General features: G+C 38.6%; 1 protein-coding gene across 1 annotated transcript; it reads left to right on the top strand.

Moving 5' to 3' along the window:
* The first annotated feature begins 303 nt into the window (after positions 1-303).
* LOC134753063 (calponin homology domain-containing protein DDB_G0272472-like) lies at positions 304-18,769 on the top strand. Its single transcript, XM_063688825.1, has 13 exons — positions 304-336; positions 1,183-1,213; positions 2,216-2,449; positions 3,926-4,030; positions 5,353-5,454; positions 6,332-6,497; positions 7,289-7,327; positions 11,098-11,136; positions 12,658-12,853; positions 13,598-13,706; positions 15,172-15,331; positions 17,600-17,795; positions 18,584-18,769. The coding sequence occupies exons 1-13, from the start codon at positions 304-306 to the stop codon at positions 18,767-18,769; spliced, it is 1,596 nt and encodes a 531-aa protein (XP_063544895.1).
* The last annotated feature ends 3,855 nt before the right edge of the window (positions 18,770-22,624 follow it).

The following is a 22,624-nucleotide window of genomic DNA, read 5'->3' as shown; positions in this document are numbered from 1 at the left end:
GTTAATACGGAAGGAGCGAGTCCCACATACCACCCCCCAATGGGCTTCCCCAGCCCGGGGGTGAGATGCGTAAATGCATTTAAACCATGCGTCAGAAAAAGGCTACGGTTCCTATTAAACGCGGTTTTCATGGCCCAAACTGCTCTCTTTTGTCCCAAAACGACGCACATTGTAATGTAAAACCAATAAATTAATTTAATTGTTAATTGAAATACGTCATTTTTCAGCCATTCCTATATTTGTTCAGCTTGCTCTGTGGGGTATATAAGCCTGTGGTAAGCCGAGAAATGCCAAAGCCACACCATGAAGCTGTCTATAGCTCTTTTGAGCGTGGTGGTGAGTATTAATTGTCTTATCTCATATTAAGTATCTTTATTTGTCTTGTCTTTTCAAATTTCGCAAAATTTTGCGCTATTGGAAGCCGAGCAAGCGATGGATTCCAGAGCGTTGCGAGGTTTTCAAGGCACAACTCACAAGTATGACGCTCCGAAGTAAGTTGTACATATGTATAGTGTAGATGCATTTTTATTTGTCTCGACAGGGCTGTGCAAAAAAATTAAGGCACTTCGAATTTACTTATGTGAATTTTAAACCGAAATTTGAGAACATAAATAAACTATTTCCTAAATCGCCACTACTAAAAAAATAGGCCACCACTGCGTTACTATGTAAGGTTACCTTAGAATCGGGTTTCTTCTTTATCCTACTGCTTTAGGTACACTTAAAAACATTGTTCTATTGTCTTTTTAAATTATGAAATGTTTTCCTAACTGTATGTAATTCAAAACATGATTATTATTGACGAAATAATTGTTATTATTCACAACGACGGGACTTAATCGCGTCACTTAAAACTTAGGTTACGCCACAGAATAACTAATAGTACTGTTACGCGATTAAGTCCCGTCGTTATGAATAATAATGAGTAAAAATCGTGAAAGTTTAAATCAGTGAAAAAATTGTTAGAAATTTATTCTGCGTTTACCAATGATCCACCATCACCTAAAATAATGTCCCACTCCTGGGCACTACACATATCTCTCTCATTTTACAAGTTTTTGGGCTATAGTGTTATCACTCACATATATATATATATATAGATAGCTATATGTAGATAGATATATATAGGTAGCTGTAGATAGATATATGTATAGTTCTTGACGTTTTCTTTTGTTCTTTCAGGCTCTCGTAGCCGTCAGCGGCCTGCCATCACGTAAGTATTTTTTTTATCACTTATAATTTTAATACACATTGAATTTACCTACTTTAACAAATGGGCTGAATTTAATTTTTTGTCGAATTTTTTTTGGCAAAAAATAAAACCAACCAAAGGCAACCAGAGGTTGATTCGTCGGGGCAACCAGTTTGTCGCGAAAAAAAATGTGTTACGAAACTACGTTTCGTACGTTTTCGTTACTTATTTTTTAAGACATAGCGCTTACGAGTATATAATACTAATGTAACGGAAAAAATCGACACCAAATTAAAAATCGGCTTAAATAAAAAAAAATAGGTATATACATATTGGTAGGTCATAATTTGTATTAAGAACTACAATTTCATTGTTTTACATGGACTGGGTTGTTTTGTTCTTGTTAACAGACAATAGTTTTCCATACTTAACATCCGTGACGAAGGTGTTCTAGTAGACCACTCGGTCACAATTACATATCTCGCAAAATTCAAATTACTAAGGTATCATATTTAATTTTAAGTATAATTCCAATAACTTAAAAATTACATTCTTTAAAACCGCTAATGGATCACACACATTTTAACTCGTTCGCGTCTTTTCTGTAGACATCGCAAAGTTAAAAGAATCTAAAGCTAATTTTTACGCTTCACCCTTACAGGCAGGATGCATTTTTTCAGTACTTGAGACTTAAATAAGAAAAAACCGGCAAGTGCGAGTCGGACTCGCGCACCGAGGGCTCCGTACTTTTCAGTATTTGTTGTTATAGCGGCAACAGAAATACATCATCTGTGAAAATTTCAACTGTCTAGCTATCACGGTTCATGTGATACAGCCTGGTGACAGACAGACAGACGGACAAACGGACAGCGGAGTCTTAGTAATAGGGTTCCGTTTTTACCCTTTGGGTACGGAACCCTAAAAATGGTATTTATGTACCACATGAGCCGTTAACTTCACTTTGTCTACAGAAGTTTCCTTGTTCTAAAATGTGTTAGACCCTAATGTATACTTTATTTACAGACCAAAGACCAGTATCCGGTTGCGGAGGAACCGAAGAGGTCTCCAGCTCTTTTAAGAAGTCGGCAGCTTCCGGCTCTTCCAGCAGCTTGCATGAGAGTGGCTCCAGCTCTATCACCAAGAGAGCCCATGGAGAGACCCTCATAAAGAAGGCGGAAAGCGAACGCGAGCAAGCACAAGCAGCCCACGCTAGCCGACAAGAAGAAGCTAAGCAAAGGATTGTCAAACACGTTGGAGGCAAGTGGAGATTAAGTGCCAGTTGCACCATCCGCACTTTACAGACCGATGAACGTCACCCGGCGCGCCGCGGCAGTTTACTATGAAACTTTCCATACAATAAAATTTAGCGAACTCTTTAACGATGACAAACAGTTGGTGCAACCGACCCTTACAGTTTTGAATGATTCACGGTTAGTTTCACTAGACTTATATTGACCGGGATATAGACCGTGATTACCTTTTGTATTATTTATGAACTCCCGATATTTCGACGCAGTTACGTGCATCACCCGCTATCTTCAGTCACCCGTGAACATGATGCATGTCATCATCATCATCATCATGTCAGCCGATAGACGTCCACTGCTGGACATAGGCCTCTCCCAAGGCTTGCCACTCCGACGTGATGATGATGTAACATGTAACAATGATGCATGTAACTGAGTCGAAATATCGGGTGCTCATAAATAATACAAAAGGTAATCACGGTCTATATCCCGGTCAAAGTCAAGTGGAGATTAAAGGATGATTCACGTTAGACCGGGCCGCGACCGGGCCGGAGCTTCCGGCGCTTACTTTTCTATGACATGACAGGTGATCACGTGATGCATTCCATAGAAAACGAAGCGCTGGAAACCCCGGCCCGGTCAGGGCCCGGTCTAACGTGAGTCATCCTTTAACCTGTACTATAGTATCTAGGTGGTTTCATAAGAGCTGGTGCGAGGTGCGAGATTGTACTGAAGTGTCAAGATTCTCATGTATACACGTTTTTTTTAACTCCTTTAATTGTAAAGATGCATTCCTGAGTTTAAATTAAGGCCGTTCCATCGGTTTGCCACTGTCTTTGTCACATTTCGCAAGAAAGAACGGGAAAGAACATACGCGCCAAGTGTCAATTTTGATCGAATTTTGTCGGTTTTTATTTATTTTAAAAACGTTACCTTACAATATCGAAATTCTAAAGCTATGAAGTTACTATTTATGTTCAGATTGTTTTTTCTTCTTTTTTTGTTTATAGTATCACATAATAAATAACCGAGTAAACTAGGATTAAAAGTCCGAGTTAGAGGTTACTTTGGGAATTAATTGTATCGAGCGAAGTGTCATAATTCGTGTATCGGAAGCTATGTTGTTAAAGATAATATAGTCAAGAACTACATATATTTTTTCCACGTCTATGAATATCACCGCCTCTTAGAAAAACATGATCATATAAGGAGATTTTTCGCCTTCTGGCTCAGGGTACCGCCTTAAGTTACTTTCTCAAAGACACCGGTATTCTAATTAACTCCATTTCGGAGATACCTAATCAAAAATTTATTTTTATATAATAAGGCCCATATGAACGTGTACACTTGCCTTAGGGCCGGAAAAAAGGCCAATTTAGATTTCGGCTACCTATTTTAATTAGGGATCAAATATACCAATTTGATATACTTTATATTTAAAAGCGTCGAATGTGAAATCCGACTAAATTGTGTGTTTCTATTTTAGGAGGCGTCATCGAACATGATTCAAGCAAGCAGGCCAGCTCTGCGCAGCAGCAGAAAAAGTCTTCTTCGGCTGCGAGGAATGAGGAACTGATTATCAGCGGCCATGGTTAGTATTTAACAGCATATTTGAGTCAAAAACGTGCCAGAAAACCGGCGTCTTTTCTGTGTGTGTGTGTGTGTGTGTGTGTTACCAAAGGTAACTTGTACTATTAGAAGATTAATATTAGAAGAATCCCAATATTTGTTTGTGATGATCACAAAAATTTTTACGTACTTATGTTACGGATGTTTTCTATATTCGTTTTATATTTAACTATTCAATTCAACCCTTTTAAATGAAATCTGAAACTACGGTGTCGGATTAAGCTGATATTTGGTATCTTCCTCAATTTGAATAGAGCTGATGTGACCATGCCTAGGGATGAAAATTCCGGAAAAAATCAAATGTTTTTTTCGGGAATTTTACAAAATTTCGTTTTTTTCGGTTTTTTCCAGTTCTATTCAGAAAAATTAAATACGTCACACACAATGCCACTGATGAGTGATGACAGTGTCACTGCCATAAACAAACACATTAGACATGCAACCTTAACCTACCTGTTTAAATTCCTAATTAAGTATATTGAAAAATACATAGTTTTTTCGAAAGAAACTTGAACAACACGAGTCGTTTTGAAATTTTCCCGGTTTTTTCAACGCTAATGCAGTCAAAGCAGCTAATAGACCGCTAGTGGGACCATATTTTTGACCTTAAAGTTATGATAATTCTAAAGAAGGAAAAGTGATGCTTATATGGCAGGGGACATGTTTTTAAGCATATTTGTAATTTAAGACGAAAAGTTAGAACGAGCGTTAGGTATAAATTAGGTATTTATATATTTTGATTGATGCTTTTTGAATATTGAATTAAAGTGCAAAGTTTAAGCTTCATCGTTTAAATTATGTATGACGCTTTAAACTGTTACATTTTTAGAAAAAAATTTAACGTGCTTCTTTGTCAAACTAAAATTTGCTTATTATTTTGTCGATATTGAATTAAAGTTTTAAAAATCCATAATAATATCTCTAAATTCTTAAGTTAATAGACAAAGCCGAAAAATTAGAAAAATAGGATTGCTGCTTAAATTTTAATATGCGTTTTTTGTCCTGTAAGGTCCAATATTGAATTAAAGTCTATAAAGATAAGTTTCATACTATAAAATAATATATGCAACCATATTATGAAAAGTAAGAAATTTCTGTGTGTAGCTTCCATTGTTATAGCCAAATCTATTTAAAAAGGCGCGAAATTACTATACATAAGGGAATCTTCAACGAAAAAATGCACATTGAGTTAGAACTCATTAGAAAAAGGTGGTGACACAACCTAAGAATATGAAGTACGGTCAGCAGTAAATAAGCTAAATTTTACTTGTTTGTTTTTAATAGGGTCATTTAGCAAAAATACGGAGAAAAGTGCTAAGCAAGACGCCTCCCAAAGCGCGTCTGCTGCATCCAGCAGTTCCGCAAAGAGGATTAGCCACTCCAGTGGTAAGTGTAGCTAAAGATAAATATTTTCCCACGCACACATGAATATCGTATTTAATAAGTACTTTCCTAAACACACCTCAGTCTTCGATAAATCGTAGAACAAGCAACACTCATTTGTATTACTTCAAAAAACAGCAAGATCCAAAATCAACCTTATTAAAATCAACATTCCCATTTTTAAGAGGGGGTTAACGCAAACCTGTAGTAAGGTTTGTGAAAAAAAAAACACACGAGTAACTAGACTATATTTTCAAGGGCAGACTCCAACTAAAAGTTGGCTCGATAGCAAAAAAAATCATGTCTAATTTTCATTAATTTCTAGTTGTAGGTATATCGTTACCGGGCATAGCACACAAAGCTGAGGGCCCATCGCTAACCACGTTCGACGTGTTGCCTCCCTGTCACACTTGCGTACGAATTTACAAGTGCGACAGAGAGGCAAGGCAACACGTCAAACGTGGCTCGCGGTAGACCCTTCAGTACAAAATAGCTAGTATTAATGTACCTAGTGAGGGATCTGACAAGCAAAATTTAAAGAGTAATTGTGCTATGTAAGGTACTAACACATATGGGTGTATTAGGCCTGTAATAAATGATAATTCAATTTAATTTAATCTAATTTAATTGAGATAAAAGGCAACAAAAACCCACCCGAAGGCCATGTCTTCCGTCGCAAGTTTCCATATCTTTTGTATCCTTATAATTTGTGCCATTTTCAACCAAAAGGGTACTTATTGTCGGTTGTCAATAAGGCGTTATTTCATAGTTTCAATTCAAAATCAACCTTATCGACAAGCGACAATGTGGTACCTTTTGGTTGAAAACGTCACATATCTTGGCTTTACGCCCACTCTTAATAATCATTTTCACTTTTTAGTCGAAGAAAGCGAGAAGCAGAGATCTGCCCAATCAGCCAAGAAGAGCAGCGCACAGCAAAATGAGCGTGAGGAACTCCTCATCCGAGGAGGCAGCCGTGTGGAGAACAGCTCCAAGAACTCCAAGCAGGCGCAGTCAGCTCAGCAATCGGCTAGCCAACAGCAGAGGTAAGAGTCACATAATACCCGCCGCCATGCAATCGAGGCTACACTCTTATTAGGGTTCCGTACCCAAAGGGTAAAAACGGAACCCTATTACTAAGACTTCTGATGAGATTGGCCCAGGACCGGGATAAGTGGCGTATTCGAAGAGAGGCCTATGCTCAGCAGTGGGCGATAAAAGGCTGATATGATGATTATGATGATGATGATTACTAAGACTCCGCTGTCTGTCTGTCTGTCCGTCTGTCACCGTGTATCTCATGAACCGTAATAGCTAGACAGTTGAAATTTTCACAAATGATGTATTTAGTAACAACACATACTAAAAACAGAATAAAATAAGTATTTAAGTTGGGCTCCCATACAACAAACGTGATTTTTTTTGCCGTTTTTTACGTAATGGTACGGAACCCTTCGTGCGCGAGTCCGACTCGCACTTGGCCGGTTTTTAAACAACATTCTGAATGAAATTTGACATGAACATTCAAGTAACATAATATCTATGCCAAGGAGAATTTTTAATTAATTTAAGGAGGCGATGAGGTTAGAAACGTGTATTTTTTAAATCTTGACCTTTAAAGTGGTAAAAAGCCTTATTTTCTTACTTTACCAAACATTCTACTTCTTTAAAGTTGTATGATGAAAATATTAGAAGAATGTATCCAAATCGTTAACTTGTACATGTTTAATGTCCACAGTAAAGACCCCGATTTTCCCGAACGTTTTTGAATCACTTCTCAGCTTCCTTAATAAGTAACCCGAACAGATTTTTCTCAATAATTATTTTTTGCTTTCAGCTCATCGAGACATTCTGGTTCTTCATCACAATCTGAAAGGTAAACGTTGTAGGTTAGAAACTTAATTTTCCCCTCACTAGTTTGGAAAGCCGTCTTTTATCCTTTAAAACAAGCGGGGAAAAACGCATTTTATCCACTAGTGGGGAAAGTAATTTGACCTTGGATGGAGCGTGTTTAAGTAGCTTGACAGATAACAAAACGTAAAACGCTCATAATAAATATAATAATGGTTCGTTCGATATCAATTATCATTAAATAAATGATTTGAGAATCTAATAAAAAATACCAGATTTAGCTTTATTTAATGATTTTTTGTCATAAACCTTAAAATTCCATAATAAACGTTTGTTTTTTAATAATTATGTTAAATATAATTCTGAACGCACAAGTTAAGTCGATGCAATTTCAAAACGCATCATTGACATTTCATACGTCAGAAATGTCAACATTGACAACAAAAATTTTGCTTTAAAACTTCTCACGTGAAAGTACAGAATTTCGAGAGTTTTTTGTTATAATATCGTAAAAAAAATGAGTGATTCCAGTTGATGAAGATGATCTAACGCCTGTGGATATTGCACTTTCCTCGCTATAGTGAGGGGAAAAGTTTTGTGTTACACACGGGTGCAAATGTATTTTACTTCTCGTGTGTTGAAACACTCGCTACGCTCAGGATTCTTCGCTTCGCTCGTGGTTCAACTATAGAATCCTTTCGCTTGCTAGTGTCAATTCCACACTCGCGGGTAAAATACAACTTTGCACCCTTGTATAACAAATAACTATTAAAAAAACCCGGCCAAGTGCGAGTCGGACTAGCGCACCGAGGGTTTTCGTACTTTTTAGTATTTGTTTTTATAGCGGCCACAGAAATACAACATCTGTGAAAATTTCAACTGTCTAGCTATCACGGTTCATGAGATACAGCCTGGTGACAGACAGACAGTCGGACAGACGGATAGCGGAGTCTTAGTAATAGGGTCCCGTTGTTACCCTTTGGGTACGGCTATCCCGGTTAATATAAGTCTCATGATAAAGAATGTTGACAGTGTCTTTCTATTGAAAAACGCTTTAAAAAAATAGTAACTATTAGTTATGAAACCAAAAGAAGGTAAATGAACACAAATGCTATATAATTGTTACATATTTGCTGTGACTTATATTTCAAGTGTTTTTAAATAAAAAGATACATCAAGATCGTTTACCTTATTTCTAATTTAAAAAATATATAGTGTACGCCCGCGACTTCGTTCGCATTGAATAAGGTAGAATAGAAATGGATAAAAATTCACAAGAGTTTTTGTAAAGTAGTAATCTTACATTGATTTGAAAGCGAATTGTCGGCATGGTGGATAGATGACGGAGTAGTTAAATCCTTTGGATCGATTTATAGTACATAAGAGTTAGTATGTGTTGTTACTAACAACACATACTAAAAACAGAATAAAATAAGTATTTAAGTTGGGCTCCCATACAACAAACGTGATTTTTTTTGCCGTTTTTTACGTAATGGTACGGAACCCTTCGTGCGCGAGTCCGACTCGCACTTGGCCGGTTTTTAAACAACATTCTGAATGAAATTTGACATGAACATTCAAGTAACATAATATCTATGCCACGGAGAATTTTTAATTAATTTAAGGAGGCGATGAGGTTAGAAACGTGTATTTTTTAAATCTTGACCTTTAAAGTGGTAAAAAGCCTTATTTTCTTACTTTACCAAACATTCTACTTCTTTAAAGTTGTATGATGAAAATATTAGAAGAATGTATCCAAATCGTTAACTTGTACATGTTTAATGTCCACAGTAAAGACCCCGATTTTCCCGAACGTTTTTGAATCACTTCTCAGCTTCCTTAATAAGTAACCCGAACAGATTTTTCTCAATAATTATTTTTTGCTTTCAGCTCATCGAGACATTCTGGTTCTTCATCACAATCTGAAAGGTAAACGTTGTAGGTTAGAAACTTAATTTTCCCCTCACTAGTTTGGAAAGCCGTCTTTTATCCTTTAAAACAAGCGGGGAAAAACGCATTTTATCCACTAGTGGGGAAAGTAATTTGACCTTGGATGGAGCGTGTTTAAGTAGCTTGACAGATAACAAAACGTAAAACGCTCATAATAAATATAATAATGGTTCGTTCGATATCAATTATCATTAAATAAATGATTTGAGAATCTAATAAAAAATACCAGATTTAGCTTTATTTAATGATTTTTTGTCATAAACCTTAAAATTCCATAATAAACGTTTGTTTTTTAATAATTATGTTAAATATAATTCTGAACGCACAAGTTAAGTCGATGCAATTTCAAAACGCATCATTGACATTTCATACGTCAGAAATGTCAACATTGACAACAAAAATTTTGCTTTAAAACTTCTCACGTGAAAGTACAGAATTTCGAGAGTTTTTTGTTATAATATCGTAAAAAAAATGAGTGATTCCAGTTGATGAAGATGATCTAACGCCTGTGGATATTGCACTTTCCTCGCTATAGTGAGGGGAAAAGTTTTGTGTTACACACGGGTGCAAATGTATTTTACTTCTCGTGTGTTGAAACACTCGCTACGCTCAGGATTCTTCGCTTCGCTCGTGGTTCAACTATAGAATCCTTTCGCTTGCTAGTGTCAATTCCACACTCGCGGGTAAAATACAACTTTGCACCCTTGTATAACAAATAACTATTAAAAAAAACCGGCCAAGTGCGAGTCGGACTAGCGCACCGAGGGTTTTCGTACTTTTTAGTATTTGTTTTTATAGCGGCCACAGAAATACAACATCTGTGAAAATTTCAACTGTCTAGCTATCACGGTTCATGAGATACAGCCTGGTGACAGACAGACAGTCGGACAGACGGATAGCGGAGTCTTAGTAATAGGGTCCCGTTGTTACCCTTTGGGTACGGCTATCCCGGTTAATATAAGTCTCATGATAAAGAATGTTGACAGTGTCTTTCTATTGAAAAACGCTTTAAAAAAATAGTAACTATTAGTTATGAAACCAAAAGAAGGTAAATGAACACAAATGCTATATAATTGTTACATATTTGCTGTGACTTATATTTCAAGTGTTTTTAAATAAAAAGATACATCAAGATCGTTTACCTTATTTCTAATTTAAAAAATATATAGTGTACGCCCGCGACTTCGTTCGCATTGAATAAGGTAGAATAGAAATGGATAAAAATTCACAAGAGTTTTTGTAAAGTAGTAATCTTACATTGATTTGAAAGCGAATTGTCGGCATGGTGGATAGATGACGGAGTAGTTAAATCCTTTGGATCGATTTATAGTACATAAGAGTTAGTATGTGTTGTTACTAACAACACATACTAAAAACAGAATAAAATAAGTATTTAAGTTGGGCTCCCATACAACAAACGTGATTTTTTTTGCCGTTTTTTACGTAATGGTACGGAACCCTTCGTGCGCGAGTCCGACTCGCACTTGGCCGGTTTTTAAACAACATTCTGAATGAAATTTGACATGAACATTCAAGTAACATAATATCTATGCCACGGAGAATTTTTAATTAATTTAAGGAGGCGATGAGGTTAGAAACGTGTATTTTTTAAATCTTGACCTTTAAAGTGGTAAAAAGCCTTATTTTCTTACTTTACCAAACATTCTACTTCTTTAAAGTTGTATGATGAAAATATTAGAAGAATGTATCCAAATCGTTAACTTGTACATGTTTAATGTCCACAGTAAAGACCACGATTTTCCCGAACGTTTTTGAATCACTTCTCAGCTTCCTTAATAAGTAACCCGAACAGATTTTTGTCAATAATTATTTTTTTGCTTTCAGGTCATCGAGACATTCTGGTTCTTCATCACAATCTGAAAGGTAAACGTTGTAGGTTAGAAACTTAATTAAAAAAAAACCGGCCAAGTGCGAGTCGGGCTAGCGCACCGAGGGTTTTCGTACTTTTTAGTATTTGTTGTTATAGCGGCAACAGAAATACAACATCTGTGAAAATTTCAACTGTCTAGCTATCACGGTTCATGAGATACAGCCTGGTGACAGACAGACAGTCGGACAGACGGATAGCGGAGTCTTAGTAATAGGGTCCCGTTTTTACCCTTTGGGTACGGAACCCTAAAAAGCTATCCCGGTTAATATAAGTCTAATGATAAAGAATCTTGACAGTGTCTTTCTATTGAAAAACGCTTTAAAAAAATAGTATCTATTAGTTATGAAACCAAAAGAATGTAAATGAACATAAATGCTATATATATAATTGTAACATATTTGCTGTGACTTATATTTCAAGTGTTTTTAAATAAAAACATACATCAAGATCGTTTACCTTATTTCTAATTTAAAAAAATATATAGTGTACGCCCGCGACTTCGTTCGCATTGAATACGGTAGAATAGAAATGGATAAAAATTCACAAGAGTTTTTGTAAAGTAGTCATCTTACATTGATTTGAAAGCGAATTGTCGATAATTTGTATAATTTAAATTGGTGGATAAAAATAAAAAAATAAATAAATAAACGTTTATTCAAAGATCTTACTTACAACTAAATACATATTTTATTCTGCCAAACCACACAGTGGTTTGTTGGCAGACGAGGCTCCTTTGCGTTTGTGTTAGCAGTTGATATGCAACTTAACTTTATCTTAAACCTAAACTTACCTACTTAACCCTTTACTGCATGCGCATGTGGATAGATGAGGGAGTAGTTAAATCCTTTGGATCGATTTATAGTACAAAAAAGCATTTACCTATGAGGTCGATATAGTAAAGAAGGCCTGCCAGGGATCTACACAGGCGTCTTCTGTTAGGATAGCGGAAAATTATATAGAATAGAGAACCTTTGCGATCTCAAGCGACCCTCAGTCATGAAGAAACCAAGAAGAGGTACAGTGATTTACATTGACATTACCTATAAATATTTAAATATTACAATTGACTAAACCCCACACTAGGATTAGTAAGCTTTTGAGGACAGACAACAATATATACAATATACAAATACTTAAATAGGTAAAAAGAAAATACCCATAACTCAGGAACATATCTATGCCCATCACACATTACCTTACCGGGATTCGAACAACCGTCGGCTTCATAGGCTACACTACTGACTATACTCTGATTTGTAATTAAATTCCAAAAAACTAACATCACTCAGATCCTTTTTCTTTCGTAATAATGGAAAATATGTAAAGAAGTAAACTCCAATTTCCCTTTTGCATACTGTAGCATTTAAAATAAATATAGATGTATCCTTTTAGCTTTGTTTAGTTTCTAAACATACGGAAAAGAGAAAAAGTGAGGTTAGATTATTGGAATCTAATGGTGGTGTCGAGTTTAGGCCAGACCGGTCGTCAAATATTTATTATTTTGGTTATTTCAGCTCCAACTCCAAGAACTCCGCCAGCAAACAAGCCAGCGCAAGTGAGAGCAGCGAAGAGAGAGAGGAAAGGGAAAGGCGCGAGCGCACCGCCGTGGAAATCGAGGAAGAGAGACGCAGGAAGGCAAGCAGCCAGGCATCTAGCTCCAGCTCTGAGAGCGAAGAGGCCAGGCGTAAGAGAGTCTCTGGGTCTTCAAAGGTAAGAAAATTCGTCAAAGGTTCAACTTTCGACATACCCAATGTTTTCTGATTTGACCCTTTCACGCATGATGGAGAACTCATTTTCTGTTAACCTATGTATACTTTGGCCCAGAACTGTCTCATTTCAAACATAGACAGGGATAATCATACTGTCTTTGTCTTACGCTAGTACTAGCTATGTAGCACCCAAAAGAAAGGGATGAGTATAATATTCCTGGTTCTTACTGACTGACAAGTTTTGTTTGCTAGACTATAATAACGCTAGTAGGGCATCACTACCGGATTTCATCATCATCATATCAGCCGAAAGGCGTCCACTGCTTTACATAGGCCTCCCTCAGGGATTTCCACAACGACCGGTCTTGGGCCGCTCTCATCCATCGGCTCTCTGCGACCTTAACCAGATCGTCGGACCATTTCGTTGTGTGTCTTTCCCTGCTGTGGTCAGGCTGCAATTGAAGATTTATCAAAACAACTACATTATCTAAATCGAGTATATAAAAGTACATACATACATATAATCACGCCTATTTCCCTGGCAATTGGCATACCTCTTTCGCTTCCTTCACTTTCATAACATTCCTCATACACGCTCGCCGGTTTAGGGTGCTCTTGACCTGGCCTTTCTTCAGAATTTCCCCGATCTGATCAGAGAAAGTCCTCCGAGGTCTGCCCCTTCCAACTCCCGTTTCCCGTTTCATATATAAAAGTATGCCATTTAATCACATTATCTTGTACACAGGAGACTGTGTCATTTAGCAAAAATACGGAGAAAAGTGCTAAGCAGGACGCCTCCCAAAGCGCGTCTGCTGCATCCAGCAGTTCCGCAAAGAGGATTAGCCACTCCAGTGGTAAGTGTAGCTAAAGATGAATATTTTCCCACGCACACATGCATATCGTATTTAATAAGTACTTTCCTAAACACACCTCAGTCTTCAATAAATCGTAGAACAAGCAACACTCATTTGTATTACTTCAAAAAACAGCAAGATTCAAAATCAACCTTATTAAAATCAACATTCCCATTTTTAAGAGGGGGTTAACGCAAACCTGTAGCAATGAGGATATAATAAGATAGAGCGGTACTGTCATAGTAAATTTTGTAACCACTGTAAATTCACTGCCATCTATCGACATATTTTAAAACTAAAATAAAGATTTATAAAAATACGGTAAAATGTATTTAAATATGGACAAATGATTTTTTTATTTGCATTAATTATTTTTATATGATTTTTACCCATGTTCTTTCACTGGTATGCGTTAAAATTATAAATAACAAACGAAACAGTCAACGCCCTCTATACGAGAGTAGGCCAAAACTAGTGGCGCCATCTGATCGAGAATCAAATTTTCGAGGCACGTTTTTTCCTTAGACTGTATCCATCTGTTACGGAGTTATATCTATCTTTGCCTGTAGTAAGGTTTGTAAAAAAAAACACGAGTAACTAGACTATATTTTCAAGGGCAGACTCCAACTAAAAGTTTAAAGTTGGCTCGATAGCAAAAAATAATGTCTAATTTTCATTAATTTCCAGTTGTAGGTATATTGTTACCGGGCCTATTATAGCACACAAAGCTGAGGGCCCATCGCGAACCACGTTCGACGTGTTGCTTCCCTGTCACACTTGCGTACGAATTTACAAGTGCGACAGAGAGGCAAGGCAACGCGTCAAACGTGGCTCTTTAGTAAAAAATAGCTAGTGATGTAGCTAGTGAGGGATCTGACAAGCAAAATTTAAAGAGTAAAAACCCACTCGAAGGCCATGTCTTCCGTCGCAAGTTTCCATATCTTTTGTATCCTTATAATTTCTTTGCTTTACACCCACTCAAGGCGGTTCCCTGAGCCAGAAGGCGAAAAATCTCCTTACTCATGTAACATGGTCATCCATGTTTTTCTAAGAGGCGTTGATATTAGTAGACGTGGAAAAAATATATGTAGTTCTTGACTATATTATCTTTAATAACATAGCTTCCGATACACGAATTATGACACGTCGCTCGATACAATTAATTCCCAAAGTAACCTCTAACTCGGACTTTTAATCCAACTTTACTCGGTTATTTATTATGTGATACTACAACCAAAAAAAGAAGAAAAAACAATCATAAATTAAATAGTAATTTCATAGCTTTCGAATTTCGATATTGTAAGGTAACGTTTTTAAAATAAATAAAAATCGACAAAATTCGATCAAAATTGACACTTGGCGTGCATTATCTTTCCCGTTCTTTCTTCTTTCTTGCGAAATGTGACAGTGACAGCGGCAAACCGATGGAACGGCCTTATCATTTTCACTTTTTTTTTTGTCGAAGAAATCGAGAAACAGAAATCTGCCCAATCAGCCAAGAAGAGCAGCGCACAGCAAAATGAGCGTGAGGAACTCCTCATCCGAGGAGGCAGCCGTGTGGAGAACAGCTCCAAGAACTCCAAGCAGGCGCAGTCAGCTCAGCAATCGGCTAGCCAACAGCAGAGGTAAGAGTCACATAATACCCGCCGCCATGCAATCGAGGCTACACTCTTATTAGGGTTCCGTACCCAAAGGGTAAAAACGGAACCCTATTACTAAGACTTCTGATGAGATTGGCTCAGGACCGGGATAAGTGCGTATTCGAAGAGAGGCCTATGCTCAGCAGTGGGCGATAAAAGGCTGATATGATGATTATGATGATGATGATTACTAAGACTCCGCTGTCTGTCTGTCTGTCCGTCTGTCACCGTGTATCTCATGAACCGTAATAAGTAGACAGTTGAAATTTTCACAAATGATGTATTTAGTAACAACAAATACTAAAAACAGAATAAAATAAGTATTTAAGTTGGGCTCCCATACAAAAACGTGATTTTTTTTGCCGTTTTTTACGTAATGGTACGGAACCCTTCGTGCGCGAGTCCGACTCGCACTTGGCCGGTTTTTAAACAACATTCTGAATGAAATTTGACATGAACATTCAAGTAACATAATATCTATGCCAAGGAGAATTTTTAATTAATTTAAGGAGGCGATGAGGTTAGAAACGTGTATTTTTTAAATCTTGACCTTTAAAGTGGTAAAAAGCCTTATTTTCTTACTTTACCAAACATTCTACTTCTTTAGTTGTATGATGAAAATATTAGAAGAATGTATCCAAATCGTTAACTTGTACATGTTTAATGTCCACAGTAAAGACCACGATTTTCCCGAACGTTTTTGAATCACTTCTCAGCTTCCTTAATAAGTAACCCGAACAGATTTTTGTCAATAATTATTTTTTGCTTTCAGCTCATCGAGACATTCTGGTTCTTCATCACAATCTGAAAGGTAAACGTTGTAGGTTAGAAACTTAATTTTCCCCTCACTAGCTCGGAAAGCCGTCTTTTATCCTTTAAAACAAGCGGGGAAAAACGCATTTTATCCACTAGTGGGGAAAGTAATTTGACCTTGGATGGAGCGTGTTTAAGTAGCTTGACAGATAACAAAACGTAAAACGCTCATAATAATGGTTCGTTCGATATTAATTATCATTAAATAAATGATTTGAGAATCTAATAAAAAATACCAGATTTAGCTTTATTTAATGATTTTTTGTCATAAACCTTAAAATTCCATAATAAACGTTTGTTTTTTAATAATTATGTTAAATATAATTCTGAACGCACAAGTTAAGTCGATGCAATTTCAAAACGCATCATTGACATTTCATACGTCAGAAATGTCAACATTGACAACAAAAATTTTGCTTTAAAACTTCTCACGTAAAAGTACAGAATTTCGAGAGTTTTTTGTTATAATATCGTAAAAAAAATGAGTGATTCCAGTTGATGAAGATGATCTAACGCCTGTGGATATTGCACTTTCCTCGCTATAGTGAGGGGAAAAGTTTTGTGTTACACACGGGTACAAATGTATTTTACTTCTCGTGTGTTGAAACACTCGCTACGCTCAGGATTCTCTTTTAGAACCACTCGCTTCGCTCGTGGTTCAACTATAGAATCCTTTCGCTTGCTCGTGTTTCAATTCCACACTCGCGGGTAAAATACAACTTTGCACCCTTGTATAACAAATAACTATTAAAAAAAACCGGCCAAGTGCGAGTCGGACTAGCGCACCGAGGGTTTTCGTACTTTTTAGTATTTGTTGTTATAGCGGCAACAGAAATACAACATCTGTGAAAATTTCAACTGTCTAGCTATCACGGTTCATGAGATACAGCCTGGTGACAGACAGACAGACGGACAGACGGATAGCGGAGTCTTAGTAATAGGGTAAAATATAAATAAATATTTAAATATTACAATTGACTAAACCCCACAATAAGATTATAAGCTTTAGAAGGCTTGAGTTGTGGACACAGACAATATATACAATATACTAATACTTAAATAGGTAAAAAGAAAATACCCATAACTCAGGAACATATCTATGCCCATCACACATAAATACCCTTACCGGGATTCGAACAACCGTCGGCTTCATAGGCTACACTACTGACTATACTCTGATTTGTAATTAAATTCCAAAAAACTAACATCACTCAGATCCTTTTTCTTTCGTAATAATGGAAAATATGTAAAGAAGTAAACTCCAATTTCCCTTTTGCATACTGTAGCATTTAAAATAAATATAGATGTATCCTTTTAGCTTTGTTTAGTTTCTAAACATACGGAAAAGAGAAAAAGTGAGGTTAGATTATTGGAATCTAATGGTGGTGTCGAGTTTAGGCCAGACCGGTCGTCAAATATTTATTATTTTGGTTATTTCAGCTCCAACTCCAAGAACTCCGCCAGCAAACAAGCCAGCGCAAGTGAGAGCAGCGAAGAGAGAGAGGAAAGGGAAAGGCGCGAGCGCACCGCCGTGGAAATCGAGGAAGAGAGACGCAGGAAGGCAAGCAGCCAGGCATCTAGCTCCAGCTCTGAGAGCGAAGAGGCCAGGCGTAAGAGAGTCTCTGGGTCTTCAAAGGTAAGAAAATTCGTCAAAGGTTCAACTTTCGACATACCCAATGTTTTCTGATTTGACCCTTTCACGCATGATGGAGAACTCATTTTCTGTTAACCTATGTATACTTTGGCCCAGAACTGTCTCATTTCAAACATAGACAGGGATAATCATACTGTCTTTGTCTTACGCTAGTACTAGCTATGTAGCACCCAAAAGAAATGGAAGAGTTATAATATTCCTGGTTCTTACTGACTGACAAGTTTTGTTTGCTAGACTATAATAACGCTAGTAGGGCATCAATACCGGATTTCATCATCATCATATCAGCCGAAAGGCGTCCACTGCTTTACATAGGCCTCCCTCAGGGATCTCCACAACGACCGGTCTTGGGCCGCTCTCATCCATCGGCTCTCTGCGACCTTAACCAGATCGTCGGACCATTTCGTTGTGGGTCTTTCCCTGCTGTGGTCAGGCTGCAATTGAAGATTTGTCAAAACAACTACATTATCTAAATCGAGTATATAAAAATACATACATACATATAATCACGCCTATTTCCCGGAGAGGTTGGCAGAGATCACGGATTTCCACTTGCTATGACCCTGGCAATTGGCATACCTCTTTCGCTTCCTTCACTTTCATAACATTCCTCATACACGCTCGCCGGTTTAGGGTGCTCTTGACCTGGCCTTTCTTCAGAATTTCCCCGATCTGATCAGAGAAAGTCCTCCGAGGTCTGGCCCTTCCAACTCCCGTTTCCCGTTTCATATATAAAAGTATGCCATTTAATCACATTATCTTGTACACAGGAGACTGAGGAACAACGCAAGAGTAACACAAAGAGCTCTTCAACTTCTAAACAAAGCGAAGAAGAATCAAAGCGAAGCAAAGAAAAAACTGTAATACCAGCACATGGAGGCACAACTGGCGTCCCAAGCATTCCAGGAAGCCCAGGTCATAATCATTTATTCAATCTTAACTGTTTGTATTTGTAATATTTTACAAAGGATTTAAAAGTCTAATCAAGTACAAACATGGACCCTATTAGGGTTGTGGCGTAAAGCCAAAAGATAGCCAAGTGGACTGTAGTAGTGATTATACTATACTAACCCAGAGGAATCTAGCTTGGCTTACCGGTATGGTTTCGGGTCTGCTGCTGCTGGCAGAGGCAGAGGCCTCTGCTGGTGGTGGCACCGGTGGCTGCTATTTTGGTTCTTTCTTTATTGCAATGATAGATACTCCGTAATAGATGATACAGTCTAAGGAAAAAACGTGCCTCGAAAATCAAGAAAATTTTATTCTCGATCAGATGGCGCCACTACCTCTGACCTACTCTCGAATAGATGGCGTTGACGGTTTCGTTTGTTATTTAACAATTTTAACTTTATATAAAAATTATAAAAAAATTATATAAAAATACTCAATGCAAATAAAAAAATCATTTATCCATATATAAATACATTTTACTGTGGCTACAAAATTTACTATGACAGTACCGCTCTATCCTATTATATCCTCTTTGTTTATTGGAACACTTAAAACAGGTTTTTTCTATTCGTCGACTGTAATGATTGAATTAAGATTTCGTATACCTGTGAACCTTAATTGGGTAGTTTTCATGTATGGATTCCCAACAACTATAATATTCATTTCGAAACGGTTTAGTCGACTATAATGAAATTGTCCAATCACAGCTCGCCGCGGTCAAGGATGAATCAAAACGATAGCTCAAATTAATTACTTATTTTAGGTTGTATATAGTAAAAACAATTGTTTCATAAGTCAGAAACGTGCATGTGACCCCCCTAATATAGCAACATTCGTAAACTACGAAAACCGCTTCTCCGTTCTTTAATCTTTTGGACCACCATCAACAGAGGCGCCAACTGGTGAGCAAAAAAACGATAGCCCTCATTTCAAATGAGAGCATATCATCTAGGCGGAATACTAAACAGTTTACATATAATTATTCTTACCCCGTCAGTGGGTTAATATTGCCTTACAACTACAAAAGGAAAACAATCTTAACATTTTTCATTATTATACCGGTTTCCTGTAACACGAGCAAATAATTAAAACATAAAACGATAAAACGTATGTTCAAAAACTTAAATTATGAAGTACAATATATGTAAGTACTGACTGGCATTTTTTCATACAAATTCAATTATCATTTTCAATGGACGTCATCATCAGAGTATATAATTGACGTTGCTCATAACGCCTTATACAAAACAAAATTCGCAATATATTTAATAACTAGCTTTTGCCCGCGACTTCGTCTGCGTGGACTTAGTAACAGCAGCTAAAGTAAGTATAGCGCCTGGAAAAATTCTCATAGCAATCATTCAATTTGAGCATATTATGCACACAAATTAGCAGGCACTTCATTAATTATCTCAATTCCACCCCGCTTTTCACTTTCTTAAGGGATGATTTTCGGGATAAAAACTATCCTATGTCCTTCTCAGAGATTCAACCTATCTCTATGCCAAATTTTATCTAAATCGATTCAGCGGTTTAAGCGTGAAGAGGGAACACACAGACAGAAAGACAGACAGACAGACAGACAGACTTTCGCGTTTATAATATTAGTATGGAAGTATGGATATGGATAGTATGGATGGATGGATTATTTCTGTCTCATGGAAGTTTAGTTATTAAAATTCGCAACACTTACATTGCGTCTTAGAATAAACTTTCTTCTTCTTCAGTCGGTCCCTCAATGCTGAGGATCGTGACATCATGTCCTTCTGTTGAAGATCAGGTTCCTCCATAGGCTTCTAATATTCTTCGCCAAGCGCATGGCCTCGTGCAGTTTTAATTGCATAAGTGCAGTGATTTGAGACCATCTAGTAGGAGGAGGGCCCTGAGGTCTGGTGCCTTCAACTTTACCCGTCATTATAACATTCTCCAGGCTATCCGAGGAGCGACGTGAGAGGTGTCCGAAGTAAATGAGTATTAGGTTCTGGCATATTGTTGACAACCGGCGTTTTATGCGTAGCTCTTCCAATATGGACTGATTAGTACGCCTAGCTGTCCAAGGTATCCGTAAAAGCCGGCGCCAGCACCACATCTCAAAGGCGTTGATACGCTTGATCAAGTTTACTCGATTAGTCCATGTCTCACAACCATAGAGAAATATTGGGAACACCAGAGAGCGCACAAGTCTAACCTTCGTTTGTTTCAATATCCCTCGATCTTTCCAGATCTTATCTAACCGAGCCATAGCTCCCTTCGCTATTTGAATCCTCCGGATAACTTCCCCTCACAGCTACCATCGCTAGATATAAGTGAGCCGAGGTAGGTGAAGGTGCTGACACAAGTAAGTTGTTGTAGTTCTAGACTTGGTGGAGGAGGTTTTTTCCGGTACACAAACATCAGGTTTGTTTTAGCATGGTTGACGTGAAGTCCTAATTTGATGCTTTCGGCTTCTATTCGTCGGAACAGTCGGCTCATCTCCTCCTCATCGGAAGCCAAGAGCGTTGTGTCGTCAGCATAGTGCACGTTGCATATCATCTTCCCGCCAATCGATATACCGCCGTCCCAGTTCTCAGTGGCCTTGCGCACAATGTATTCGCCGTAGATATTAAAGAGCTTCGGAGACAATATACAGCCCTGTCTTACCCCCCTTTCCGGTTTGAACTGATCTGACAACGTATTCTCAATGCGTACTCTGGCAGTGCTTTCGGCATATAAGTTCTCTATAAGGTGTGCTAAATGAGCAGGGACACCCATCTCAGAGAGTACGTTCAACATGTTTGTCCATGTAACGCAGTCTAATGCTTTAGCATAATCTATGAAACATAAGAATAAACTTTACAGTGTACTAAAAAATCTAAACAAGTTTTAACGTTTTCGTGGACTATATTTCCATCAGGCTCTCCGGTAACACCAAGCTCTCCGGGAGAATCATGCTCTCCGGGATCACCAAGCTCTCCAGGAGCACCAGGCTCTCCGGAAACACCAGGCTCTCCAGGAGGACCAGGCTCTCCGGCAACACCAAGCTCTCCGGGAGGACCAGGCTCTCCGGCAACACCAAGCTCTCCAGGAGCACCAGGCTCTCCGGCAACACCAGGCTCTCCGAGAGCACCAGGCTCTCCGGCAGCACCAGGCTCTCCGGGATCACCAAGCTCTCCGGCAACACCAGGCTCTCCGGGATCACCAAGCTCTCCGGCAACACCAGGCTATCCGGCCACACCAAGCTATCCGGGAGCACCAGGCTCTCCAGCAACACCAGGCTCTCCGGGATCACCAAGCTCTCCGGCAACACCAGGCTCTCCGGGATCACCAAGCTCTCCGGCAACACCAGGCTCTCCGGGATTACCAAGCTCTCCGGCAACACCAGGCTCGCCGGCAACACCAAGCTCTCCAGGAGAATCATGCTCTCCGGCAACACCAAGCTCTCCGGGAGCACCAGGCTCTCCGGCAACACCAAGCTCTCCGGGAGCACCAGGCTCTCCGGCAACACCAGGCTCTCCGGGATCACCAAGCTCTCCGGGAGCACCAGGCTATCCGGCAACACCAAGCTCTCCGGGAGCACCAGGCTCTCCAGCAACACCAGGCTCTCCGGGAGCACCAGGCTCTCCGGCAACACCAGGCTCTCCGGCTACACCAAGCTCTCCGGCAACACCAGGCTATCCGGGAGCACCTGGCTATCCGGCAACGCCAAGCTCTCCGGGAGCACCAGGCTCTCCGGCAACACCAGGCTCTCCGGCAACACCAGGCTCTCCGGCAGCACCAGGCTCTGCGGGATCACCAGGCTCTCCGGCAGCACCAGGCTCTCCGGGATCACCAAGCTCTCCTGCAACACCAGGCTCTCCAGGATCACCAAGCTCTCCGGGAGAATC

The sequence above is a fragment of the Cydia strobilella genome, chromosome 26 (assembly GCF_947568885.1).
Source record: "Cydia strobilella chromosome 26, ilCydStro3.1, whole genome shotgun sequence".
In the NCBI taxonomy this organism is placed as follows: domain Eukaryota; kingdom Metazoa; phylum Arthropoda; class Insecta; order Lepidoptera; family Tortricidae; genus Cydia; species Cydia strobilella.
This window is presented reverse-complemented; position numbering and strand designations above follow the sequence as displayed.

Coding starts and splice junctions, on each gene's coding strand:
- LOC134753063 (XM_063688825.1), top strand. CDS start 304: ATGAAGCTGTCTATAGCTCTTTTGAGCGTGGTG. Junction 4,031..5,352: donor ACTGATTATCAGCGGCCATG/GTTAGTATTTAA, acceptor TGTTTTTAATAG/GGTCATTTAGCAAAAATACG. Junction 5,455..6,331: donor GAGGATTAGCCACTCCAGTG/GTAAGTGTAGCT, acceptor TTCACTTTTTAG/TCGAAGAAAGCGAGAAGCAG.